Source organism: Camarhynchus parvulus, chromosome 1 (assembly GCF_901933205.1).
Source record: "Camarhynchus parvulus chromosome 1, STF_HiC, whole genome shotgun sequence".
Classification (NCBI taxonomy): Eukaryota; Metazoa; Chordata; class Aves; order Passeriformes; family Thraupidae; genus Camarhynchus; species Camarhynchus parvulus.
This window is the reverse complement of record NC_044571.1, coordinates 65,957,347-65,978,738: the sequence shown is the minus strand read 5'-3', so window position 1 is coordinate 65,978,738 and position 21,392 is coordinate 65,957,347. Positions and strand designations below refer to the sequence as shown.

At 38.1% G+C, this 21,392-nt stretch overlaps 1 protein-coding gene across 3 annotated transcripts; it reads right to left on the bottom strand.

The window, feature by feature from the left end:
- Positions 1 to 270: 270 nt before the first annotated feature.
- On the bottom strand, positions 271 to 18,397 carry SPART (spartin). Of its 3 annotated transcripts, XR_004061104.1 has the most exons (10): positions 18,351 to 18,397; positions 12,578 to 13,413; positions 11,216 to 11,413; positions 10,113 to 10,217; positions 7,580 to 7,709; positions 6,606 to 6,800; positions 5,468 to 5,626; positions 5,299 to 5,389; positions 1,818 to 2,601; positions 271 to 635 (listed from the first exon to the last, which is right to left on the bottom strand). XR_004061104.1 is itself a non-coding variant. In XM_030956839.1 (9 exons), exons 2-9 carry the CDS (start codon positions 13,409 to 13,411, stop codon positions 2,415 to 2,417), a joined length of 1,899 nt encoding a protein of 632 aa, XP_030812699.1. In that variant the 5' UTR covers positions 13,412 to 13,413; positions 18,351 to 18,397; the 3' UTR covers positions 273 to 2,414. The 3 variants fall into 3 exon arrangements, 2 of the variants coding, with proteins under 2 accessions (XP_030812699.1, XP_030812713.1); XM_030956839.1 differs by having other exon boundaries at positions 273 to 2,601; XM_030956853.1 differs by lacking the exon at positions 10,113 to 10,217 and having other exon boundaries at positions 274 to 2,601.
- Between the last annotated feature and the right edge of the window lie 2,995 nt (positions 18,398 to 21,392).

Genomic DNA, 21,392 nt, shown 5'->3' with positions numbered 1-21,392 from the left:
GAATAAATTTGGAAGTAAGAATGCCTTAGGAAATCACATAGTAGCTAATACACTACATGGCTTAGTAAAATTTCTAGGACTTCCATGTGTCAAAAGATGTTCAAAGAAACAAAACCAAGCTATGAATAGAAAGCCAACCTAAGACAGGAGGCTTTGGGAACTTAATATATAAAAGGGAGAGCTGAGATAAGGCAGTAAATGTGAGAAGGCTGTTGTGTATGGTGGAAGAATGGAGGAGAAGCCTATGGAGTTGCTGCCCTGGGCCTAAGAAGTGGCAGGTGAAGAGAGGTAAGTTCAAGCATCATACTATCAGCTGGAAAAATTAACTAAACTTTGGAACAACGTCAAAGGGAAGATCATGGATATATCACATTACAAACTGTAAAAAGGGGTAGGCATCATTCAAAAAATAGTTTTAATCCATTTTGAAAGACATACACATGAAGAGAACAACAGCAGGTTAAGCCGGACACCACTACCTGATACTGATGGCATTTAAATGTTGTTTTTCCTCAATGTACTCCAATGTGGTCTCTTGAAGACTGTAACACCTTGATCTTAACTGTTGTTTTAATGCAACTTTTTGCTTTGATGGTTTATAGATGAAACTGAACGGTATGAGCTATATGCAAAACCTTGAAATGCAAGGGAGAAAGAAGATACAAATACCTATATCCCTACTGTAAATACAACTCATAGCAACAAAAAATGCTTTTGCTAGTTAAGTCTTCAGCAATCTTTACCTGGTTACACAAGCTGGCAAGTGGCAGACTATAGTAACAGAAATTGTTGCAGTGTACTTTGGATGGAACTTATTAGTTTGAAATATTTAAGCTCTAGTTGATGAGCTTGTTTATACTATATATACACCCCAATACTGCTATTTTATTACTTCTGAAGAAGTCCTAGTTCTTCCACTTATGGATCCATATAGTAGCTTCATATCATAAAAAGGTCAAGCACAGATTTTATCTTTATTTGCATAAATCAAAGTTACACTTCAAGTGGTTAGATCCTTTCTTTCACATTTCTCACTTTAAGCACACACCTGCAGTAGCCACCACAAAATATGCACCTATTACCATTCTAACAGACTGTAGTTGTTACTGTATTTTTTCAATCTACTACAAATATCACTTGCCAACAACAATTTATAGTTATTTTCTCCATCTACATGAAATGGAGATAAGTTGTAAGCTGTTGGCATTCTGCCTGTTGTAGGTCCAGCCAATATTAAAATGTGAAGTAGCTTTAAAACTCAATAGTAAAGTGTTAAATAAGTAGCAGTGTCAAAGCATCTCAAGGATTTAACATCTTGAGTTATTTTATACTGTGGTACAAATGGGATGACAAATCTACACAGAAGTGTCTATTCTATACAACTCTTAATTTAAAGGGTTTGTCTTCATTGTCTTTTTCAACACTTCACACCCTTGTGCAACTATCAATTTAATGGAATAATGATGATGACCATTAGAACTATTTGTTCAAACATTAGGAGTCTTCCATTATGAGGTCATGATATACTATCTAAATCTTTCTGGATCAGCTGAAAAGTACAGAATGCATAGAATTTCCCAGTGCCCTCTAATATTTTCACAGAAAATTACTTTAATTTATGCAAAACCATACTTATTCTCTCTACATAAAAACCTGAATTTCAAAGAATCTTTGTATATTCCCTATGAAGTGAACTGGAAAATGTGTTTTTCTAGAACTGTAAATACCCCCTTTTAGAAAAAATACTTGGTATCTTTGGTTTACTTATATGCTGGATGAGGAAAAAAAAGTTTGAAAGGGAATGACTACCTAATTACCTGAGGTTCGTCTTTCATTTCTCCTAGTATGAACTTTGGGTAAGATCAGCTTTTTTGTAGGTGAAAAGAGAAATTCTCTATGAAACAATGAAACACAATGCTTATATTAGTAGTGCATATTAAATAAGACAAGGCTTCATTAGTAAAACTAATTCTTAAGGATAGTAATAAAGCCAAAACTGGTAATTTTACTTATTCCAGAATTAGCCATCCTACTCTTTCTGTATCACCACCCTCTTTATAAATATAAAGTGTTACAAAAATATTCACAATATTATTTCTATATTAATCTATTATTCCATATATTATTTTGAAAAAGTGCTTAAAGATGCAAGTATATGAACTGCAAACTTCCAGTTGCCTAAAGCCCTGATCCAGTTGTTTAAACCCCTTGTTCTGTACTGAACAAGGAGGTGACAACTTTCATTTTTCCTCTTTCAAATGCTCTTCCTACTTTTACATTTTCCTGTTAAATTAAGTAACAGTTGCTTGAAAAGTACAGTGTGACTTATGTTCCATGTCAGATGAGCAGTGTAGTTACTTCTAAATAGGAAGTTTAATCTCTAATGTAAGGCTCTGAGAAGTACTTAATTGCTTTCATTTTTTACCCTTCTTCTCATTATCCAATACTTTATATTCATCTAGCACAGCATGGCCGGTTTCCTTTGCAGTTCTCTTTACAACAGATTTGATACCAATATTTTCAATGTTAAATGCTGTAACACCAACATTGATTGCAGAATTCATAGCGTTGTCTGTAGCATCACCAGCATCCTCTCCATACCTAAGGAAAGAGAGCAGTTTTGTAGATTTGTATACTTACTATTTTAATCTTCACTGGAATTCTTCTGAAAGGCAAAATGCAGGCATTACCAAGAAAAAATAATAAGCACAGTGCCCAAATGTCTAAAGAATAAAATTAGAATTTATGAAGCCATTTGAATAAAGGCTGCTCCTCTATCAGATCAATTGCTCTTTGAAAATACCAATATGCTCCTTCTCTTTTTCTTCAAGAACACTTCCAGTCTTTCTCCCTTTTTTCCCTCTAATTTTGAGGACTAAAAACCTATTTATAGAATGATAAGAAGGGAGGGGAGAAAAGTTTTGTGCAATCACTAAAGGATCTTTTTCACCTTAGTTCTCAGGTAAAAATCCTACACTCTCTATATAGAAAGCCAACTGTATCCCGGGCTGCATCCAAAGCAGCATGGCCAGCAGGCGATTCTGCCCCTCTCTTCTCTTCTGAGACCCCCACCTGGAATGCTGCATCATACAGAACTCCAAAAGGGTAAACAAAACTGTCTTGAGGACACAATGAAAATTATGAAGCGATAAAAACCTTTGGTCTATCCCATGGGCTGTGAGTCCAGCTTCTTTGTGCTTTAGTGGGCAAATTGGCAGTCTCACACTAAGGACTCAGTTGTGCACAGAGAGCACAATGAAGGAGGACAAGAGTAACTCCAACTGTTCTGGATAGCCAGACATTTCTCCAGAGAGCACTGAAGTCAGACAAACCAGGGCAAAGGGAAGTATTCCTGGCAGCATCAGAATCCCAGCAGTCAGCAGAGTTACTTTTTCCCTGTGCTCGTTATGACAAGAGGTTCTTTGAGGACCTCAAAATAGAGAGAAGCAAAGAATTTCAAAGAATCCAAGAAATCTATAATATATCAGTAGAGCAGCCAGAGCATGTGGTTGGAACTAACAATGAGACCGAATAAAAAGAATTCGTGGGTTTTTTGTTTTGCCTTTAATTCTCTGATAGAGCAACAGCCTTGAATCATCAACATTGCATTTGCAGGTCAGAGAATTAATCTCACAGCAGATGTATCTGTCAGTTTGATTAACTTGTCAATTTGATTATTTTCATGTCAGGAACATCATAAGCCAGTACAGCATCAGTAAAATAAGTAACCTCATTTAAAGTACAATTGTAGCTTATCCAGTACAGTAAAAGTAACAACTTCCTAATGTCTGATAACTGATTTTTTAGTTTGCCTGCCTGAAGTGCATAATTTTTAACTCTTTTTTAAAAAATTGTGCAGATATATACACTGCATTTATTTAAATAGTTTTAAAAAGGTAGTAGCATGGAACTTTGGCAGACACATTACTTCTGAAGCTACATTTTCCCACCCATTCTAATCAACATGCATATGATGAGCATCTCTTTAAAATTCCATCCACAAGGGTACTGCAGCTAAATTTTAATTTTTTTTTTTAATTTAGAGACACTGATGGTGCTCCTTTAGCTTTGTTTCCATTAAGTGGAATTCAGCTCCTTCACAGGTATTTTGAGCAGCAGACATCTCTGTCATTGAAATAAAAAATAACTTACAGAAGGGAGATTATGTAAAATTTTAGTATAATTATAAGGATAGATTTTAAAGATTCCATATCAACTATTTTCAATCATATTGCAGTTAGCTACAACAGGTAGTTACTTATTGTTTTTCACTCTTAGTGTCTGTTGTCTGCTGATCTCCATATTTCCTATATTTGTATCTAAAACAAAAACATTAATGTGAATTTATGTGAAATGAGTACCAGTACAATTTCTCCTGTCACTCCTACTGCAAAAAAAAAAAAATCAGCAATAAACCACAACTGACTAGAACTTTGCTATTTAGCCTCCTATTTGAAATGCATCACAATACAATCCCAAATGCCAATCTGCTTAATACTGTATGCTGATGTTTATCTTGTTACCATTGGCTTGTAGCCTGTATGCACTTTCAGCAATCCTTTTAAATATCTCTTTTGCTACACTTATCACCAATTCCATTTAAACTGCTTGCTTCTGCTTACTCTTCACTTTCTATTAAATCTACTGCCCTTTTTGTGAGGGGTGCATTTCATGTTTCAGTTATTTCAATATATTCCATTATTCTCCACATGCATACAGCTTTCATCTTTCCGTCAACTTAATATCATCTTAATCCCAAATGTTATTGTCCTCTTCCCCCACTATCTTCTTCTAAGAACATCTTTATTCTGCAAGTGAGGCTGTTCTATTATTGCTATACATGCCTTAGATTTCCTTACAAAATTTTCTTAATTTTTGTACTGCCTTGCTTTAGCCAAACCTGCTGACAGACAAGGTTCTTTAATTTTTCACAAATTTAGCTAAGTTTGCATAAATTCAGGATTAGAGCTCAGAGGTTTAAACCAGTAATTTTTTCATAATGATATTATATAATAGAGCAAAGATATGAATCTGCACATTGTTTGTAAGACAGTCTGAAGCTGTAATACTTCTATAAAGAACTAAAAAAATACTTCCTACAATAATTTACTCGTTTCAGATTTTTGCATACAAGAGATCCTCATAACTGTGCGCTTACCACCTTATCATGTGCTACATAATTACAGCAAAGGAGGCATTTCAGTTAGCTTCCCTGCACTTTCATAAGCTTTTTTTGCCAGTATTCAGAGACAATAACAGTGTGCTATAGAAAATGAAAACAATAAAAACACAACTTACTTGTGTTTGACCGTTTTTACAGTCTCAGTTGAAACACTTTTAGCAATGCACTTCGCTGCACTTTCTAAACCTTGCCACACTGTTGAAAACCCTGTAGAAACAATCAGCTTATTTGAGTTCATACCATTAAAAATATGTAATTTTAAAAAGTGTAAGGAATTTTTATTACCTTGAACTCCACTTGCTGCTACAACCAGAGCACCATCAAAAGTAGATTTGCCATCTTTATCTTTCTTTAGGGATTCTGGAACTAATTTGCTGCCATGTTTCTTCACGTGTGGAGCCAGCTCCTTTCCAACACAACTCGCTATAGAACACACCCCTTCAACTACCATAAAACAATAGCATGCAGGTTATTTAGTGAGAACATAGAACATCCTTCTTTAAAAATCTTTAATCATGATTAACAGGAAGTTTCACTGAAGTCTTAAGTGATGTTTCTATTTAAATATGCTTATATGAAAGACAGACTTTAATCCACATGTAAGTGCCCGACTGATACAAAGCAACTTTATTTTTCAGGTTCTACATAGCTGCAAATCCTAAGAAACAAGTAACATTGGCTTGTGAATAAAAAGTGCCTTAAAAGACACATATACACATCTCACACTCAGATTTCAACAAACTGCTTTGTTATCTCTAATTTGTAGATAGAGAATAAGGTGTTGCTTTCCTGACTTGTCTTCTGTAGAAGTCTTTCTTACAAGCATTCCAACTCTTCAAAGTAGTTTTATAAGATCAGCACCATTTACTTTTAAACTTGGATGAGTCACTAGACAGTAAATATAAACATTATATCCAAATAAATAACAAAATTAAGTTACTGTGAGTTGTTAGGGTTTCCAAGCATCTCTGAATACCAGGCCATTTCTATTTTGATATTTATATATAGTCAGATAGACTTGTTTCAGGTGTGCATGTTTAAAAATATTCACACACGCATTCTCTTGTTACTTATGTTAGTAACCAGTAAGAGTAGAGGTTTTAAAAACATGGTCATCAACTTTAAAAAAAAAAAAAGATACAACATTTTGAATTAACTGTCTAAAACTTTCAAAAGCATGTCAAACTTAAGACTATACAGACTATTCTTTTAGGAAAGAAAAGGATGTCTCAAGGCCAAGTAATATATAGTAGCCTTAAAGCATGTCTCTTGCAGGTGGTAACGAGGCACAAACTACTGATCTCTGAATTTTATCAAGTCAGTAACTCCTCTAGTTTACTGGCTAGAGAAACCAGCTTGCATTTTACAAAGTTTGTATTATTTAAGGCAAAAATATTATATTCTATGAAATGGAAATTTTTACCTAAGAATTGGCTGACTTTCACAGCTCCTCCAGTAGCCTGTTTTGCTACGTGAAGTCCCTTTGCTACAGTTGGGTTGACTTCCACAGGCTTTTCTTCTGGTTGAATGTGCTCTCGCAGTTTAGAAGCTCCTTTGTGAATAGCTTTACCCGTGTATTCTGCTCCTTTCATTAGGCCCCAGCTTACCCAAGATGCACCTTCAAGGCAAAAATTGTTTTTCTTAGTATGTACAATATTATGGACTGTAATTGCTTCATCTATCCCTCCTCTGCCTCTGCAAAACAGTAATGTTTAGAAACATTCCTGATTGGAGTCTGCAATTATATTCTCCCCTGAATGGGACAGCACAGAAGTCTTGCAGTAATTTCTGCACCTATACCACCACTTTTTACATTCATTTTATTTAATACAGCCAGCCCACATCCAAACGTCAGCCTAATTCAGATACTCAGTCTTTTCATAGATATGCAAGCACCAGCTGAGTTAGAATTGATAGAACTGCACATCTCAATGCTATTAGCACTCAGGAAAACATACAAACCCAACCCTCTAGCCCTCCTTGCAGATTCACGTACAATCACCTGTTGGTCATCAGTATATTCCAAAGGTTCTCAGAGGAAAAAACCCACATGTTTATCTGCAGAAATCACAACAGATGCCTGCTGTAATATATGTTCATACAGGGGTAAAATTGTTCTGTCACAGTGGTTTGAGTCCCAGCAGTTGATATTCTAATAGAGTCAAACGAGAAGGCAAACTCATCTGCAATGAACAAACTGTTGGCAATGGATTTATATTCTGCATGCTTTTTATAAGGGTCATCAAGGCATCCTTTAGAGGATCAACACTGGGATAGTGAACAACTACTTCTGATCACTCCGCTTCTATCAGCACCCATGCATTTAGGTGAAAATACTATTTAAATGTCACTAACATTAGTTTCTGTTTAACACAAGTCCCCTTATTACAGCTGTACCTGACAAGATTCCATGGGCAACTTTCTCACTCCATTCTGGTAACTCTTTCTGATCTTCTGCTTCTTCAGGTTGTGGCTGGATATGTACAGTCTGAGGCAAGTGAACTGCATCACTAGAGGCTTCAGAAGGCTGGCAAGTGAAAGCAAACATCTGAGCATCTACTTTGCAACATATCCTCAGTATTTCTGGTTTAGATCATACACATCCACTGTCAAATAATACTAAAGTTGTGCATGCCTTGGGTAAGTGTACAGAAACTCAAGCTAAATTTAACGCTCAATTACATTTTCCACAAAAATTCTAGACATCCAAAAAAGCTTATCAGGTCAGCTTTTTTGTACACTTTTTTCATCCAGCTACAATGAAAAGGTTTGCTTGCCAATGCAGCCATATGGCCAAATAACTAAGCAGGGAAAATTTACACTACTAGTTCACCAGCAAAACAGATAAGAGACTGCCCATCTCTCATTTTTATCTTCTCAGACAGAAGTCAACTCTTTTGTTATTCAGCATGGGAACTGCAGTCTTTGTTTAGAGAATCCAGCTACACTAAAGGAATGCAGCTGTTGAGGTTGTTTTGTTCCTCATTCTCTCCTCCCAAATTCAAAAATAAAGGAGATTATTCATGCTGTGTGCTGTTGCTGCTTTTTCAGACTGGCACAGCCAAGGAAAACATCAAACTGTGCACAGTACTGACCCCTATTTAAGGCTGGGTGGCCAGGTTCTTTGTTACTTCATGTCAAACTCTACTGTTTCTGGAGTAGATGTTAATCATTAAAACACAGCAACCACTACCACAGGCTGCTTAACACTTCTAAAATGTGTAACATCACTTTACACAGTTCACAGACAAGATATAATTAAACTTTAACTACAGAAACCCCCAAAAAAATGTAATATGTTTAAGTTTTTGTTAAGAGAACTTTTCCAATGTAAAAGTAAATAAGCCCCTCAAGCATTTCAAAGATTGAAAGCACTGCTAGTTAATGACAGAAAGAAAAAACATTTTTGTTTAGTCTAGAAGAGTGTAAATGAGAGCATTTATAGATTAAACCCACAGGCTCAGAATACACAATACAGAACAGTATTTGCTATTACAGGTAATTCTTAAATCCCAGTGAAATATTTACTGGATATAAAAGCACGGTATTGCACATGCTGAATGTTGTAGTGTCCTAGAGTGGTGTTATGATCCCCATTCATGTGTTCTGTTTATGCTGGATATTATGTTCTGTGCCTTTAAGACTGGCTCTGAAGAGTGAAAGTTTTGTTTAGGTTTTCTTATCAGCTACTCCCCCATGGCTGGCGGGACACAGAGACAGGGCAGTACATGGTGCTGCTTTGGCTTTTTTGCTTTTGCTTCTTGCTTTGCTCTCTCGCTCTTGCTTCTGCTTTGCTTCTGCTTGCTTTTGCTTCTGCTCATTAGCTAGTTTAGCTAAACAGTCCAAATTTCTTCCTGGACTGTTTCTTCTTTCCTTTTTTTTTGACCAACTTGAACCTGCTCCAAACTGGGACCTGGGAACACTGAGAGTTTGCACCTTGTGGCCTGCAGCAGCTACCCCTGTGCCAGAGGGACTGAGAACAGAGCGACCACCCCCAAGAGAGACTTTCTGAATTTGTCATCTTTTTCAGAGTGGTGTCATCCGGTATTGTTCATTCTGTGTGCTGGAGGGGCTGTGCCTGTTAAATAAACAGGTTCTTTCCACTTCTCTCTGAGGAATTCTTCCCAAACCGGTTGGGGGGAGGGGCCGTGTGGGTTTGCTTACTGGAGGGGCTCCCCTTTGGAGATTCTCTACCAAATTTGCCCTAAACCAGGACATGTAGTAAAACCAACATTAACAGGAAAGAGTAGATGAAACCTTAGGAGGTTGCTACCCAGAAGGTTAACAATGTATCACCAACATGTACTACATCATCATTTCCTGCTTGAGAGCAATGTGAAATCTCGGGGTTCAAGAAATATCTTCAGCATGTGACCATAACACTCTGAGGGCTGAGCAGCAGCCTCAATGAACAGCTATAGGTAAAAACAAAAAAAAAACTATTAAAAAACCCAAACTACGTTCCAGATGTAATTTAGTTATGCCACAGGCTGGGACACTATAAAGAAAACCAGTCAACAAGACTTCTAAGATCTACCCTAAGGAGCAAAAATGGATTCTCTAACAGGACAGGGGACTCAGTATTGCAATTATATTAAATATAGTTGTCAATTAGATCCTCACAATTACTATGTAAAACAGACATATTAAATGGCCATCAGACTAGGCTTTGGAATACTTGTGCTATATCACAATTTTTAAGACTTCAGAAATATGCTGATTTGAAATGTGGCAAGCTACAGTAACAGAATTGGTGTTTGACAAGAAACTAAACAACAAAAACAACACAAAAAAGCCATCCAACAAAAAAATAACCACAGGACACAGCATACACAGATGCTGTCAATCAAATCAGCAATTCTAACATGCATTTCTGTGACTTTTTTTTTTTTTTTTTTAGTATAATATTTTGGAATGTCCTGGGATTTACCTGGACTTTGTGGCCAGATCTCTGTTTAAACTTATCTTCAAAATGTGCTCTTATAGTTGCTGGGAGCTCTGAAGGTAACCCTACTCTCTCATGGGATCCTGGCACCTGTGACATCGCATCAAGGAACATTAACAAAACCACAAAGTTTTAAGAAAATATAGAACTAATAAGATATCCAATTTGAACTACTTCTACGCAGGAAAAATGACAGAATTTTATCCAGTGAGTGAATATCACATAATTCTGTAGTACTTTCCTCTTTTAAGAAAAGTTAGTGGCCTCCTGTGCTAGTGAAATTCCCTGCTGAACTCACCAGGATTTACACCCTAACAGAACTCCACCCTCATGGGATGCTCCAAACTGGTCTTTCATCATCAATGAATTCAGCTTTTGGTGAATCAAGAAAATTCTTGCATGAAAAGATTTAATCATGCTATAATCTTTTAAGTAGTTATTGATCACCACTCTTCCTGAAATTATGCTCCAGGGCTCTTACAGTAACATTTTCCACTTTATTACAAATCACTGAATTTTATTGCACATTTTTTAGACTATGGGTATTTTTTTTTTCTCTACCTGTCAACATCTTACTGCAATAAGGCACCAGATTTATCTACTTTGAGATCCCACTGGAAGGCAGATTTCTGAGGTACATACTATTTTCACAGATCTTCTCTGAAATGGCTTAACATTTTTGAACTGTAAACACGTTTGGGCGCTATATTCCAAGAATGCCATCATCAAAACTATGCCAAGAGTTATGTGCATGTACACATAAGGAAAAGCATGCTTTCTCCTGAACACGTAATTTCATTTTGGGTCCTATGTTCTCTTTCAGAAAAATAGAGAAAATATAAAAAATGGTCTCGAACTCCACTCTGTGCTTACAATTTAGTATTTTAAAATTTCTGTTGTCTCATCTCATAGGACCTACAGTTTCATTACAACACTGCTTTATCATGGCTACTTTATCTATTTCTTACAGATGAGCTTACCATCAAGACAAAAATCTATCATTTTACACAACTAAATGTAAATGTGAGGATATATTGATGATTTATACCTTTCCTTATTCGCTTATAACAGACTGCCCAGAAATTTACCTGGATTCGTAGGTCAGACATCTGTTTTAACAGATCCTCAAACAGCTCTCTGTCAGCTGCTGGAAGTTCTGAAGACAGCACTACTCCCACGTAGGACCCTGGTATCTGGGACATCGTGTCGGGGAACATGTAGACCCCAGTATTGCAGCACAGAACAGGAGACTGGGTACACATCAGAGGATACAACCAGTCACAAACCTAGGAAAAAAAAGTACATAGAATCAAAGGATGATTTTAAAAAGAAAGATAGGCAGAACATACTGAAACATGCCATAAACTTGATTTTCCATGAAGTTTCTAGTGGAACCTTCTAGTGAAAGGTTCCCTGCTGATGACAGTGGGGGTGGAATTAAATTATCTTTATAGTCCTTTCCAACTCAAACTGTTTTATGATTCTACGATGAAAAATAAAAAGCCTTATGCCATCTTGAAAAAAAGAAAAAAGAAAAACAATCCCCATGTGATTCTGGAACTATCATTCTTGATTAGTTCTGACAGTCTAATATAGAGAAAATATTAATTTTCACAGGACTAGAATTCAGGCTGGTACTCTCTTAACTGAAGTCTCATCTTGAGGTCTAAAAGAAAAGAACTGCCGAACAAGTCAGGATTCACAGTGCCTGGACCACTCTGGAGATCTCAGGGACAGGTTTATATGACAGGACAAATAGAAATGCATGGCTGTCACTGGCCTATTATTGAAGACACCTAACACAAGTGGAGCTGAACCCACAGACTCCAAATCAGGATCCAGCAGACCCCAAAACCAGCCAATTTTAGCTGTAACAAGAAGATCCAAAGCCAGAATCCAGACCAAAAATATTATGTTCATTACAGAACATGCCCACATGTAGAAAGTAAGGACTAAAAAAGTAAAAATGATGTGTCTTTTTTATCTGTAGTTCTGAGTCTTGATTAACATGGACCCTTAAATTTCAAATTATCAGTTGTAACTGCAATAGCTTATCACTAATTGACAACGAAGCAGGTAGCACCTAACCCCATTTTATCCTGATTTGTTACAACAGGTGAATCAAAATGTCTTCTATACATGACAAAATAAGTCAATTTTATGAAATGGAAAGACATGTTAAGTCAAGTCCTTTACACACTAGAATTCACCAGAACAGTGAGCACTTCTGGTGTGGAAGACACAGAGGTGCTTTTCACAGAAAGAGTTGTAGAAGTGTGTATCTGCAACACCTGTACCTGCAAAACCATTTCTGCAACACCTGTAACATCCTTCGTTTTATCACACAGATTTTGAGGCTCACAAGAGCAAGAACCTAAGAGGATTGCCTGTTAGAGATTTATGACAGTTCTCAAAATTTTAATTAAAGGAGAAAATTATTTTCCTGTTACCTGAAGAAACGCCGGTGGACGATTCCGAGCAGCTTCACTATCTGTATCCAAGAACTTGACAATGCGCAGATATCCAGGATATGAAGGAGCACTAACCTGCCCATCAGGAGTCACAAAAAATATCTGTACTCCTTGGGGAATCAAGATCAGCTCATCTGCATCCACTCCCAGGTTTTCCAGGGGAGGTGGCTGAGTACATTTGTTGTTGTAGTAGTCCTCACTGACAGAAGAAAACTCCCCAGAGTCTGTGCCATAGGACACAGTAAAATGGCCATTGGTAGCCTGAGGAGTATAGGCAGGAGGTGCTTCATTTGGCAGACAAAGAGGTTTTGCAGATGATGGACTCATAGCTGGAATTTGCCCCTGACTCACAGCTGCAACGCTTCCGTCTGCTGCAGGCAACTGACGTGGAACAAACAGAGAATTAGGGGAAGGGGGTCTTTCTGGCTTTTCTTTGGAAGGAATGGAGGGGTACAACTTGGGCACCCCAGGAGGGGTATCCATCATAGCAGGAGATGCTTGTACTGGTGGGGTGTTTTGCTCTAGACTGCCGAGTCGAGCACGAACATTTTGCAGGGTCTCTCTCATCTTCTGTTGCATTTGCCTGGCAGACTCCCACTGGGACCCTACACACGCAGGACCCTCTGATGGGATGCTAACTCCCCGGAGCAAGTGGTCTAGCCCTTGCTTATAGTAACTTCTTGCCTCTTCCTTCTGACCCAGTTCATCTGTATTCAGTCCTTTATTGATAAAAATAAAGGCTTTCCTGTACTCTTCATTAATGGCTTTAATATTTGTATCTTCTTGCATAACCGGATCTGGCAGTTGTTCCATTACTGCAAATTGGAATAAAAATCAATAAGAATATACAGAGAGAAAGCCAAACAATGTTTACCTTAGAATAAAATGTCATCTTAATGATGACCCTACTGCCTGTATTAGCAGAAATCTATCTAGTTGCTTGGAACAGTGTCTGATATGTTATCTCCTAATAACATTCAGATTCAGCTGACATGATTCCAAGACAGCAAGGAATCTATAACTATCAAAACTAGTTACATCACAGATATTTATTTCTTAATAATTAAACATCAGAAGAACATGGACATGCCTGATACTAAATTTCTCATCTTCAAGATCAGTAGCAAACAAGAGGAATAAACAAATAAATTTTAAAAAATCTAACTTTCCCCAAAACATCTCTAAGGTTTTAAAAAATTCAGTTACCATTTTGTGTATTTAAATAAAGGCTGAACTTACAAACAGTACATTTCCATTTGAATAATTTAAGAGAAAGCACTCAACAGAGTTTTAGATCTTGATCAACTAACATCAACAAACAAATCTGTGATATACTTTGAACAGTTAAAGCTGTGCTTTACAAAATAAAAACATGGAATTGCTTATTTCCTTTACAGTGTTTATAGAGTGAGAAAAGGCAATTGGTGTTTTACAATCCTTGCACCCCTAGTGACAAAAATTGGAAGTACCAACATGTACAAAAATTTGCAGGTTCTAAGTCTGTTTCAGAATGTATTTCTCAAAACGCCTGATGTATTTCAACTGAAGTGTGGAAAAGAATCCAGTAGGCTTGTTTGAATTCTAAAATGTGTTAACTCATTGTTTTAACTGTACACAGATTGTCAGTCTTGGCCAAACACAGGAAATACAAATAATTCCAATGAATTTGGATTTGGTTTGGGTTTTTTGCTGGCAGCCTTGAGAGGAAATGCAGGCAATTATACTAGAAGAGAAAAACGATCAAACAAAAATGGGATACTTTATAAAATTAAAGAGCAGATATTTTCAAGCAAAACCATGATTCTCTGCAGTAAGGGAGATGAAAGAAAGGAGACGTGTCAATCACAATGATATTAAGCCACAGAAAACATGGGGGTAAGTAAAATACAAAAGTGGAAAACTGAAAATACATCCATTACATGGGCAGAAGCATTAATACCACGGTACAGAGCTTTGGTGAGAATTCACACTGAGCGACATCCAAGGAAGCTGTGCCAGAAGAGGAAGAGGTGGGCAGGCTTTTTCTCTGATGAATCAATCACTCTTCCCTAGAAAGGTGTAGGTTTGGCTTACCAAGGCAATACAATAAAGGCTAAGAGATTGGATTAGTCTCTAAAAATATAATGGGTGAAAAGAAGAAAGGAGATCAGTAATAATAATTATTTGGAAAGAAAAAAGAAATTAAATCCAAACCTGTAATAAAATCCTGAAATAGTACCTACATTTAAGTTTACTTAATGTCTCTTCTTGTTTTAGACTATCAACAAACTAAAAAAAAATAATCTGGAAAATATCCTTCCTCTACTCCAACAAAAACAAAGAAACTTATGAAGTGCAGGTCATGAAAAGATTTTAAAGAGGTAAAGAATACTGTGTTATACTCCCACACTCTATAATGAAAATGCAGAGAGCATTTAGGTAACATGCATCTGCAGTCACACAACAGAAGTGCCATGTAATCTGGGAGGCATCTGTTTTTATGATGCTACAGAATCCAATTTCACATTCAAGTCAAGATGTGTGGTTTCAGTACAACAACAGATACATAGCTCAGAATATAACAAAGGTGCTTGAGAAGGCAGCCTAGGCAAGTGGGTCAGTAGTGGCTCAAGCCACCAGGTTCACTGCCCATCATGTAGCAAATTTTGGGCTAGAGGAGAGTTTGCTGATTGACTGCAGTCACTTGTTGCCAAGAGGCTCAGCATCTTTAAGCTAAAGAACAACACTGGCCTAAGTGTGTATTTACTAACCACCAAGGACATCACCTTTAGAAGTTAAAAGTATGCTCCTGACTGGCACAACAGCAAACAATTAGAGTAAAAGCAATTGAAAAGAACTCTTTACAAGGTTGTGAATATAGCTGGATCCTTACAGCAGAAAAACCGGGTGACAGCCAAACCACATCACTTTGTGTCAACACTTGTATTTACTATTGAAAAATCCACTTTTCCTTTTAATTAGGGTATAAAGATGAAAACCAATTTAACAGTAAAGACTCTGATTTGAGAATTTTAGGACTCTGATTTGAGAATTGTAGGTTCTTAAAACACAGAAAATGTTTAGAAGAGTGAGAAGGACAGACAAGTTCAATCTATCATCACCATTTACTTTTCTATTGAGCAAAATGTACTGGTTTAAGATTTTTTGTGCCTGTATCCCCAAGCCTGTATAAAGTCCTTTCTCAAGGCTTGAAGTAAATGATTCATTGGTGTGAGCACAACTGCAGTACAAGTCCCCTTTGACCCATGTTTATTGATTTGGTTTTTTTTTTCTGGGTGAGGCTAATGCAAAGATACTTTACAGGTTTCAAATAATCCTTTTGCTAGTGATTGTTAGTATATAACAAGAAGTGACATCAAGTAAAATTCTAACTACATTTCAACTTAAATATTTAATTCATTTACTCTTCACTGTATAGTTCTCATACTGACAACAGCACTGCTCTTGCTAAAGCTCAGTCTTTAATAACACTAGAAAAGGTCTGTAAGGAAACGGAGATGTCAGCACCATCAGTGTCCACAGAGCACTGATGCACAGCACAGCTACAAAAGCTGGCTCAGGAGCTCTGATTGTCTGAAACATTCCAAGTTTGCAGTGTATGTGCAGCATAGTCACCTCCAAATAACGCATTTGGTTGGGAGAGCACTTGGAAATGAAGGAAAGACATCACAGTGGATTTCAAGCTAAACGTGAGAATTAAAAGTCAGCCCAAAGAACTGAATTTCATCCTTTCTTAATAATTGATTACAATTAATACAAAAGAATGGATGGTATTAAATAAGCTTATCTAATTGCTCCCTCACAACACAAGAATATTCTCTGAAAGAGAGCATTTAAATAGCAATTTAATCTTATCCAAGGAATATCCTTTTTCACTATTATTTTCAGTGTACGATCTTATTATGGCTTTTAAGTGTCCTGCATGTTTTAATATTTATCTGTATATGTTTTAATATTTACTCCTGTAATATTTATTACAGAAGTAATCCACTCCTGTATAATGCTGAATCTCATTTCCTCTGTTTTAAAGCTGTAATGAATGGGAAAACGTGTATTACAATACTGAGAGCACTGCAAGCTAATCTTTGGTCCTATGGCCTACTCAGATCAGCCCAGATCTGTACCATTTAGTGTTAATTAAGATTCAGAGGAACTTTGTCTCAGAGAAAGCCAGTCCAAAATTGAGGCAAGAGCTAAAGCGCACTGTAGATAATCACAGATCAGTTGAGAACTTGAGCCCTTTTTCTTCTACCAGTACAGATACACTCTGTGGTTTTAAGTGACTTGACCAAAGGATGCTACAGTGCAACAATGAAACTTGAGTTTAATTTGACATTGTAAACTACCATCTTTCCCATCCTTCCTCTGAAGCAGGAAAGTCCACTCCATTAAAAAGTAATGTGTATTAACAAAAATACAGGTCAATGGTGGATCTCACTGCTAGACTGTAAACATGAAGTCTAAGGCTTATTAAGAGGATTAAACAGCCTGACTGACAGAGGCAGATACACTTGCCAACTCACTATTTTTGAAGGAGAGTAGTGGAGGAAAATGCAAATCAAATTTTAAAAAAACCCTAACTAAAACACCCATAATCCAAGAGCTCTTCTAATTTCTCAAACTGTTTTTCTCTCAGCCACCAACTAAGAAGTACCATGCAAACACAATTGTTTAAGCCTTATTTCTGTATGAAAAGAGCAAGTAAGAAAGTATTAGTAACTTCCAGGAATTGAAAGAATTAAATGGTATCTAGACTATAAACTAATACAAGCCAGGTACTAGCTAAGAAATTTACCTTTTTATGCTTTTATGCTTTAAATTTTTCATTAAGTGGTGGCCTACTCCTAGTTTTTAAGCAAAGAAAAAAAAATTGTCATGCTAGATAATATCACAGACTAGACAACAGACAAAGTTAGTGCTATTAAAGTAATTCTTCGCCTCAAAAAATTACAAAATACTTCAGTAAACTGCCATCCTCTGACATTTCAACCTACATCTTCTCAGGCTGGTATCCTAGCATGTACATTCACTCAGCCAGCACGTCTAATTTTCCTCATCTACTGCTGCTTTAAGATTATTTCTGTCCAAATAAAAGAGCTTCCTTCTTGACTCCTTGCTCTGCACCTGCATCACATGCTGTCACCACAGAGCTTTCAGGCCCCGGGTGCCTACTTGTCACTTCTCTAAAAGAGAAAGCAGAGAACCAGGAGGGCAGACAATGCCCTTCATCTCGCAGCTGCGCTGCCCAGCACTGACGTTTTTCGCAGCACCGAAGTACAAAGACATCGTACTACCATTCCAAAACATTGCAAGATCGTCATGGAAAATTCAGCGTTATGTAAGACTGCTATTTAATACTATTTCATTAGCCATGTGTGCCTGCCGGTTTCTGATCTCTACCAACGTTTTGCCACATTCAAGAAACTCAAAATAGTCTGACACGAATCCTTTAAAAACAAAACAAACAAGACAAAATAAAAGGAGCAGTTTTCCGAAGTACTCTGACAAATAACCCCTCAAGACATTCAATACATTATTTACCACCAGGGTCATCTCAACCTGCCCAGATCCCGGCCCTCCCCGCCTCTCCCTCCCACCACCTATCCGCGGGGGCTCCCGGCTCTCCGGCCGCCGCCGCCCGGCCTCGGCCCGCTCCGGTGCCTCCCCCTGCCCGCCCCGCTACAACTAGCGCTCCCCGGCTCCGCAGGGACTCCCGAAAGCCCGGCAGGGCCCGACCCCGTGGCCACCTCACCGAACCCGGAGCCTCCACCGCGCCGAGCCCTGCCACGCCTGGCCCGGCCCCGCCTGGCCCGGCCCCGCCTGCGCCACCGCCCCCGCCCGGGTCAGGCGGCAGCGGGCGGGGCCGCGGGGTCGCGGCTGTGGCGTCACCCGGCGCGGGCCGGCCTGAGCCCGGGGCGGAGTTTCATTAATTAATAAATGACGTAGAAGTGCGCAGTTTGTCCTGGTTTTGGTGTTATTTTTTTGTTGTGTTTTGTTTTCTGTTTGTCTGTTTGTATTTTTGACTGGTGCTTATTTGTTTTTGTGAGTTGGGTTTTTAGTTGTTGTTTGGTTTGTTTTTGGGGTTTTTAGGGGAGGAGGGTTGGAAGGCTACACAGAAGATTAAAAATGCAAAATTGGAAATGCGGAGTTAGAAAGCAGCGCGTCTCGTATCTCATACAGTATCCCTACTTTTTTTTTTTTTTTTTTTTTTTAATGCTCCTGATGTTTAGGAGGAACAGACGTGTTGATTTCACTTCACTGTAAATTTCGCTGGAACATAGAAGATCGCTTCTCTTTTAACTTCTGGTTTCTGTGGCTCTCACCATCTACCCCCATATCACTGGGGGTATACAAAATGATGTATACCCCCAGTGATAGCATGGGGGCTTTTTCCCTGTTGTTTTTCAGTAGCTGAGTGGCTTTGCCATTTGAAAGGAATTGAGTTAGTAATTTAAATCCATATATCTCTTCATCTTTTATTGAGAATCTGTAATTCTAATTAGGTGCTCGTGTATGTACAAAAGCACATACACCTAAATTCTAGTTACGGAGTCGGTATGAATATCCAAAAAAAGGAAAAATAAGACCCAAAAGCTATCATTCTGAAGTCTCCCCTTTCATGTAATGTTTTCACATTTTATTTTGACTGTTACTCTAATTGTGCTGAAGAGGCAGGCTGCCCTGAGCAAGGTTGCTCTTCCAAAGGTGGCTGTCTCCAGGTGAGACTTCTTCACCAGCCTGGGCAAGCTGGAGCTGCTTGCTGCCCTAAGTATTGGGCTGTGAGAAGGGGTAGCTGAACTTGTGCACTGGTGCTGTGAAAAAACAAAAGGAAAAATTATCTCATTAAACATCCAGCACTTGCCTTAGAACATGAACACTCATGATTTTGGTCAGACTTACAACTGTTCATTGAAACAGCTGCTCAAATTACTGAATATAATCTGGCAGTATATTACTGATTTGCAGATTTGATAATCAATGCTAAAATTCTTCTGCAGCTTGACTTCCAAGTAGAAAATTTCTAGCCTGGTTAGAATCTAGCAAAAGGTGCATTCCATGGTGCATGACTCTTTATCTGTGCTAGCTCTTCCAGAACTTGCTGGGTTCCAGCCCTGTTAAAGCTCACTAACTTGCTTTCTGAGGTACTCTGTGTGTATATGACTGTGTTCATCGTTTAACGCACTCAGGACCACAGACCATAAGAAATTCATAGTAAATACTGACTTTACATAGTGGCAGCCCAGCCCAGCCCTTTGGCAGGTGGGTTAACCTCTAAGCTTCATTTAGCTCCAAAGTATCTGGAAATTTGTCACACATTGAGGTTTCTAGCATAACATTTTTCTAGGAATTCTGTGTTCCAAACTTTTCACATGCCCACTCTTCGGTCCTTTTCCTACTGACAAGAAACAGAGAGCAGCCTGAAAAAGTTGTCCACACATCAGGGAGAGTTCCTCTTTCTGAACAGCGGTGATGATGAGAGACAAGCTGTCCACAAATCAGGGAGGGTTCCTCTTTCCAAACTGCGGTGAGGACAACATTTGCATGTGAAGTAGTGTGTGGACAGATGAGGGTTTGGACTGGTGGAGAGGACCTAAACCTTTGTTTAAGCAGATGGCAGATTGTGCTCAGGTAACCCGATGTTACTGGATTATGTTATGCCCGTATACACAAAGTTTACAAGGAAATAAAAAATGTTTTTATAACAAAAAGTGACACTGTCTTTTGAAGCAGGGCCACAAGACAATAGAAGGACTTTTAAAGGTTTTTAACCGTGCAGGGGGTACCTTTGCCAACATTGTTTTGTGGGAGCAGACCATCCAAAAGTTGATGAGGGGCACAGCAGTGTCAGAAACGAGGGAGGGATGAGCTGGACAGCTGAGTACCAAGGCTGTGCTCTGAGCTGTTACAGGAACACTTGGGCACATGTGCCCTGACAGCCTTTCCTTCCGCCAGACACTGCTCTGCTGTATCACACCCCGCCTCACAGGGCAGCTTGTATCTCTTGTGAATTTATATAAGCCCCAGTACTTTTGCTTTAAGTCAGAATTAGACTGAGGGTTGAATTGCTACCATGACATGTTCCCGCCTACAGCTATAGAAATAAACTGCTTTTGCCTCACCTGAATCTACAAATTTTAAACTGTGTGTTTTTTCTGCAAGTCTTCAACCTCATTTGTAAATGCTAATTCTGCTTATGGTAAGCTATATCTTTAGTGATTTCAATCTTAACATCCACTGTGGGCTTGCTTAATTTTTGTCTGCACTTTCATAAAAATAATTTCCCCCAAATATCTCCTTTTTATACTTTAATAACATAAAGTTCTATGCAAGCTAGGCAATATCTGTGAATATATCTGTATTAAGGTATATAGGCATGTATATATTGTTCTAAGCTGCTTAAGCATCACAAATGGTAAAATCATTGAGGGATCTCGAACTGATCTGTAAATGCTAACAAACCTGGGGGAGTGAGACTGTGAGTAAAAATGATGTGGGAATTCTCCCAAACCACTTAGTGGTATGCAAATAAATTTCATTGACTCACACCAAATGCCAGTACAACTGGAACCTGCTTACACATCTGATGGGAATCAGGCTGCATAGACAGAGTGTTTTAAGTCAGCAGCCCCTAAATTGCTGATGGAAACACAATAAACCATTGTTGTGTGGGTACAACTGAATATGTAATTATTCCACAGCGCCTAACAATAGTAAAAACTTTTGTCGTGGATGAATAGATGATCTCACTGTGATTATTACCTTTTTTTCTGACTTTAAACTCCATAATCATTGG

Bases quoted from the DNA above. Each gene is read 5' to 3' on its own strand.
- SPART (XM_030956839.1), bottom strand. From the start codon at position 13,411: ATGGAACAACTGCCAGATCCGGTTATGCAAGAAGATACAAATATTAAA. The intron at 11,414-12,577 runs GTAACAGGAAAA...TTTTTTTCCTAG, and splicing joins GTCCACCGGCGTTTCTTCAG to GTTTGTGACTGGTTGTATCC. The intron at 10,218-11,215 runs GTAAATTTCTGG...GCGATGTCACAG, and splicing joins TGTCTGACCTACGAATCCAG to GTGCCAGGATCCCATGAGAG.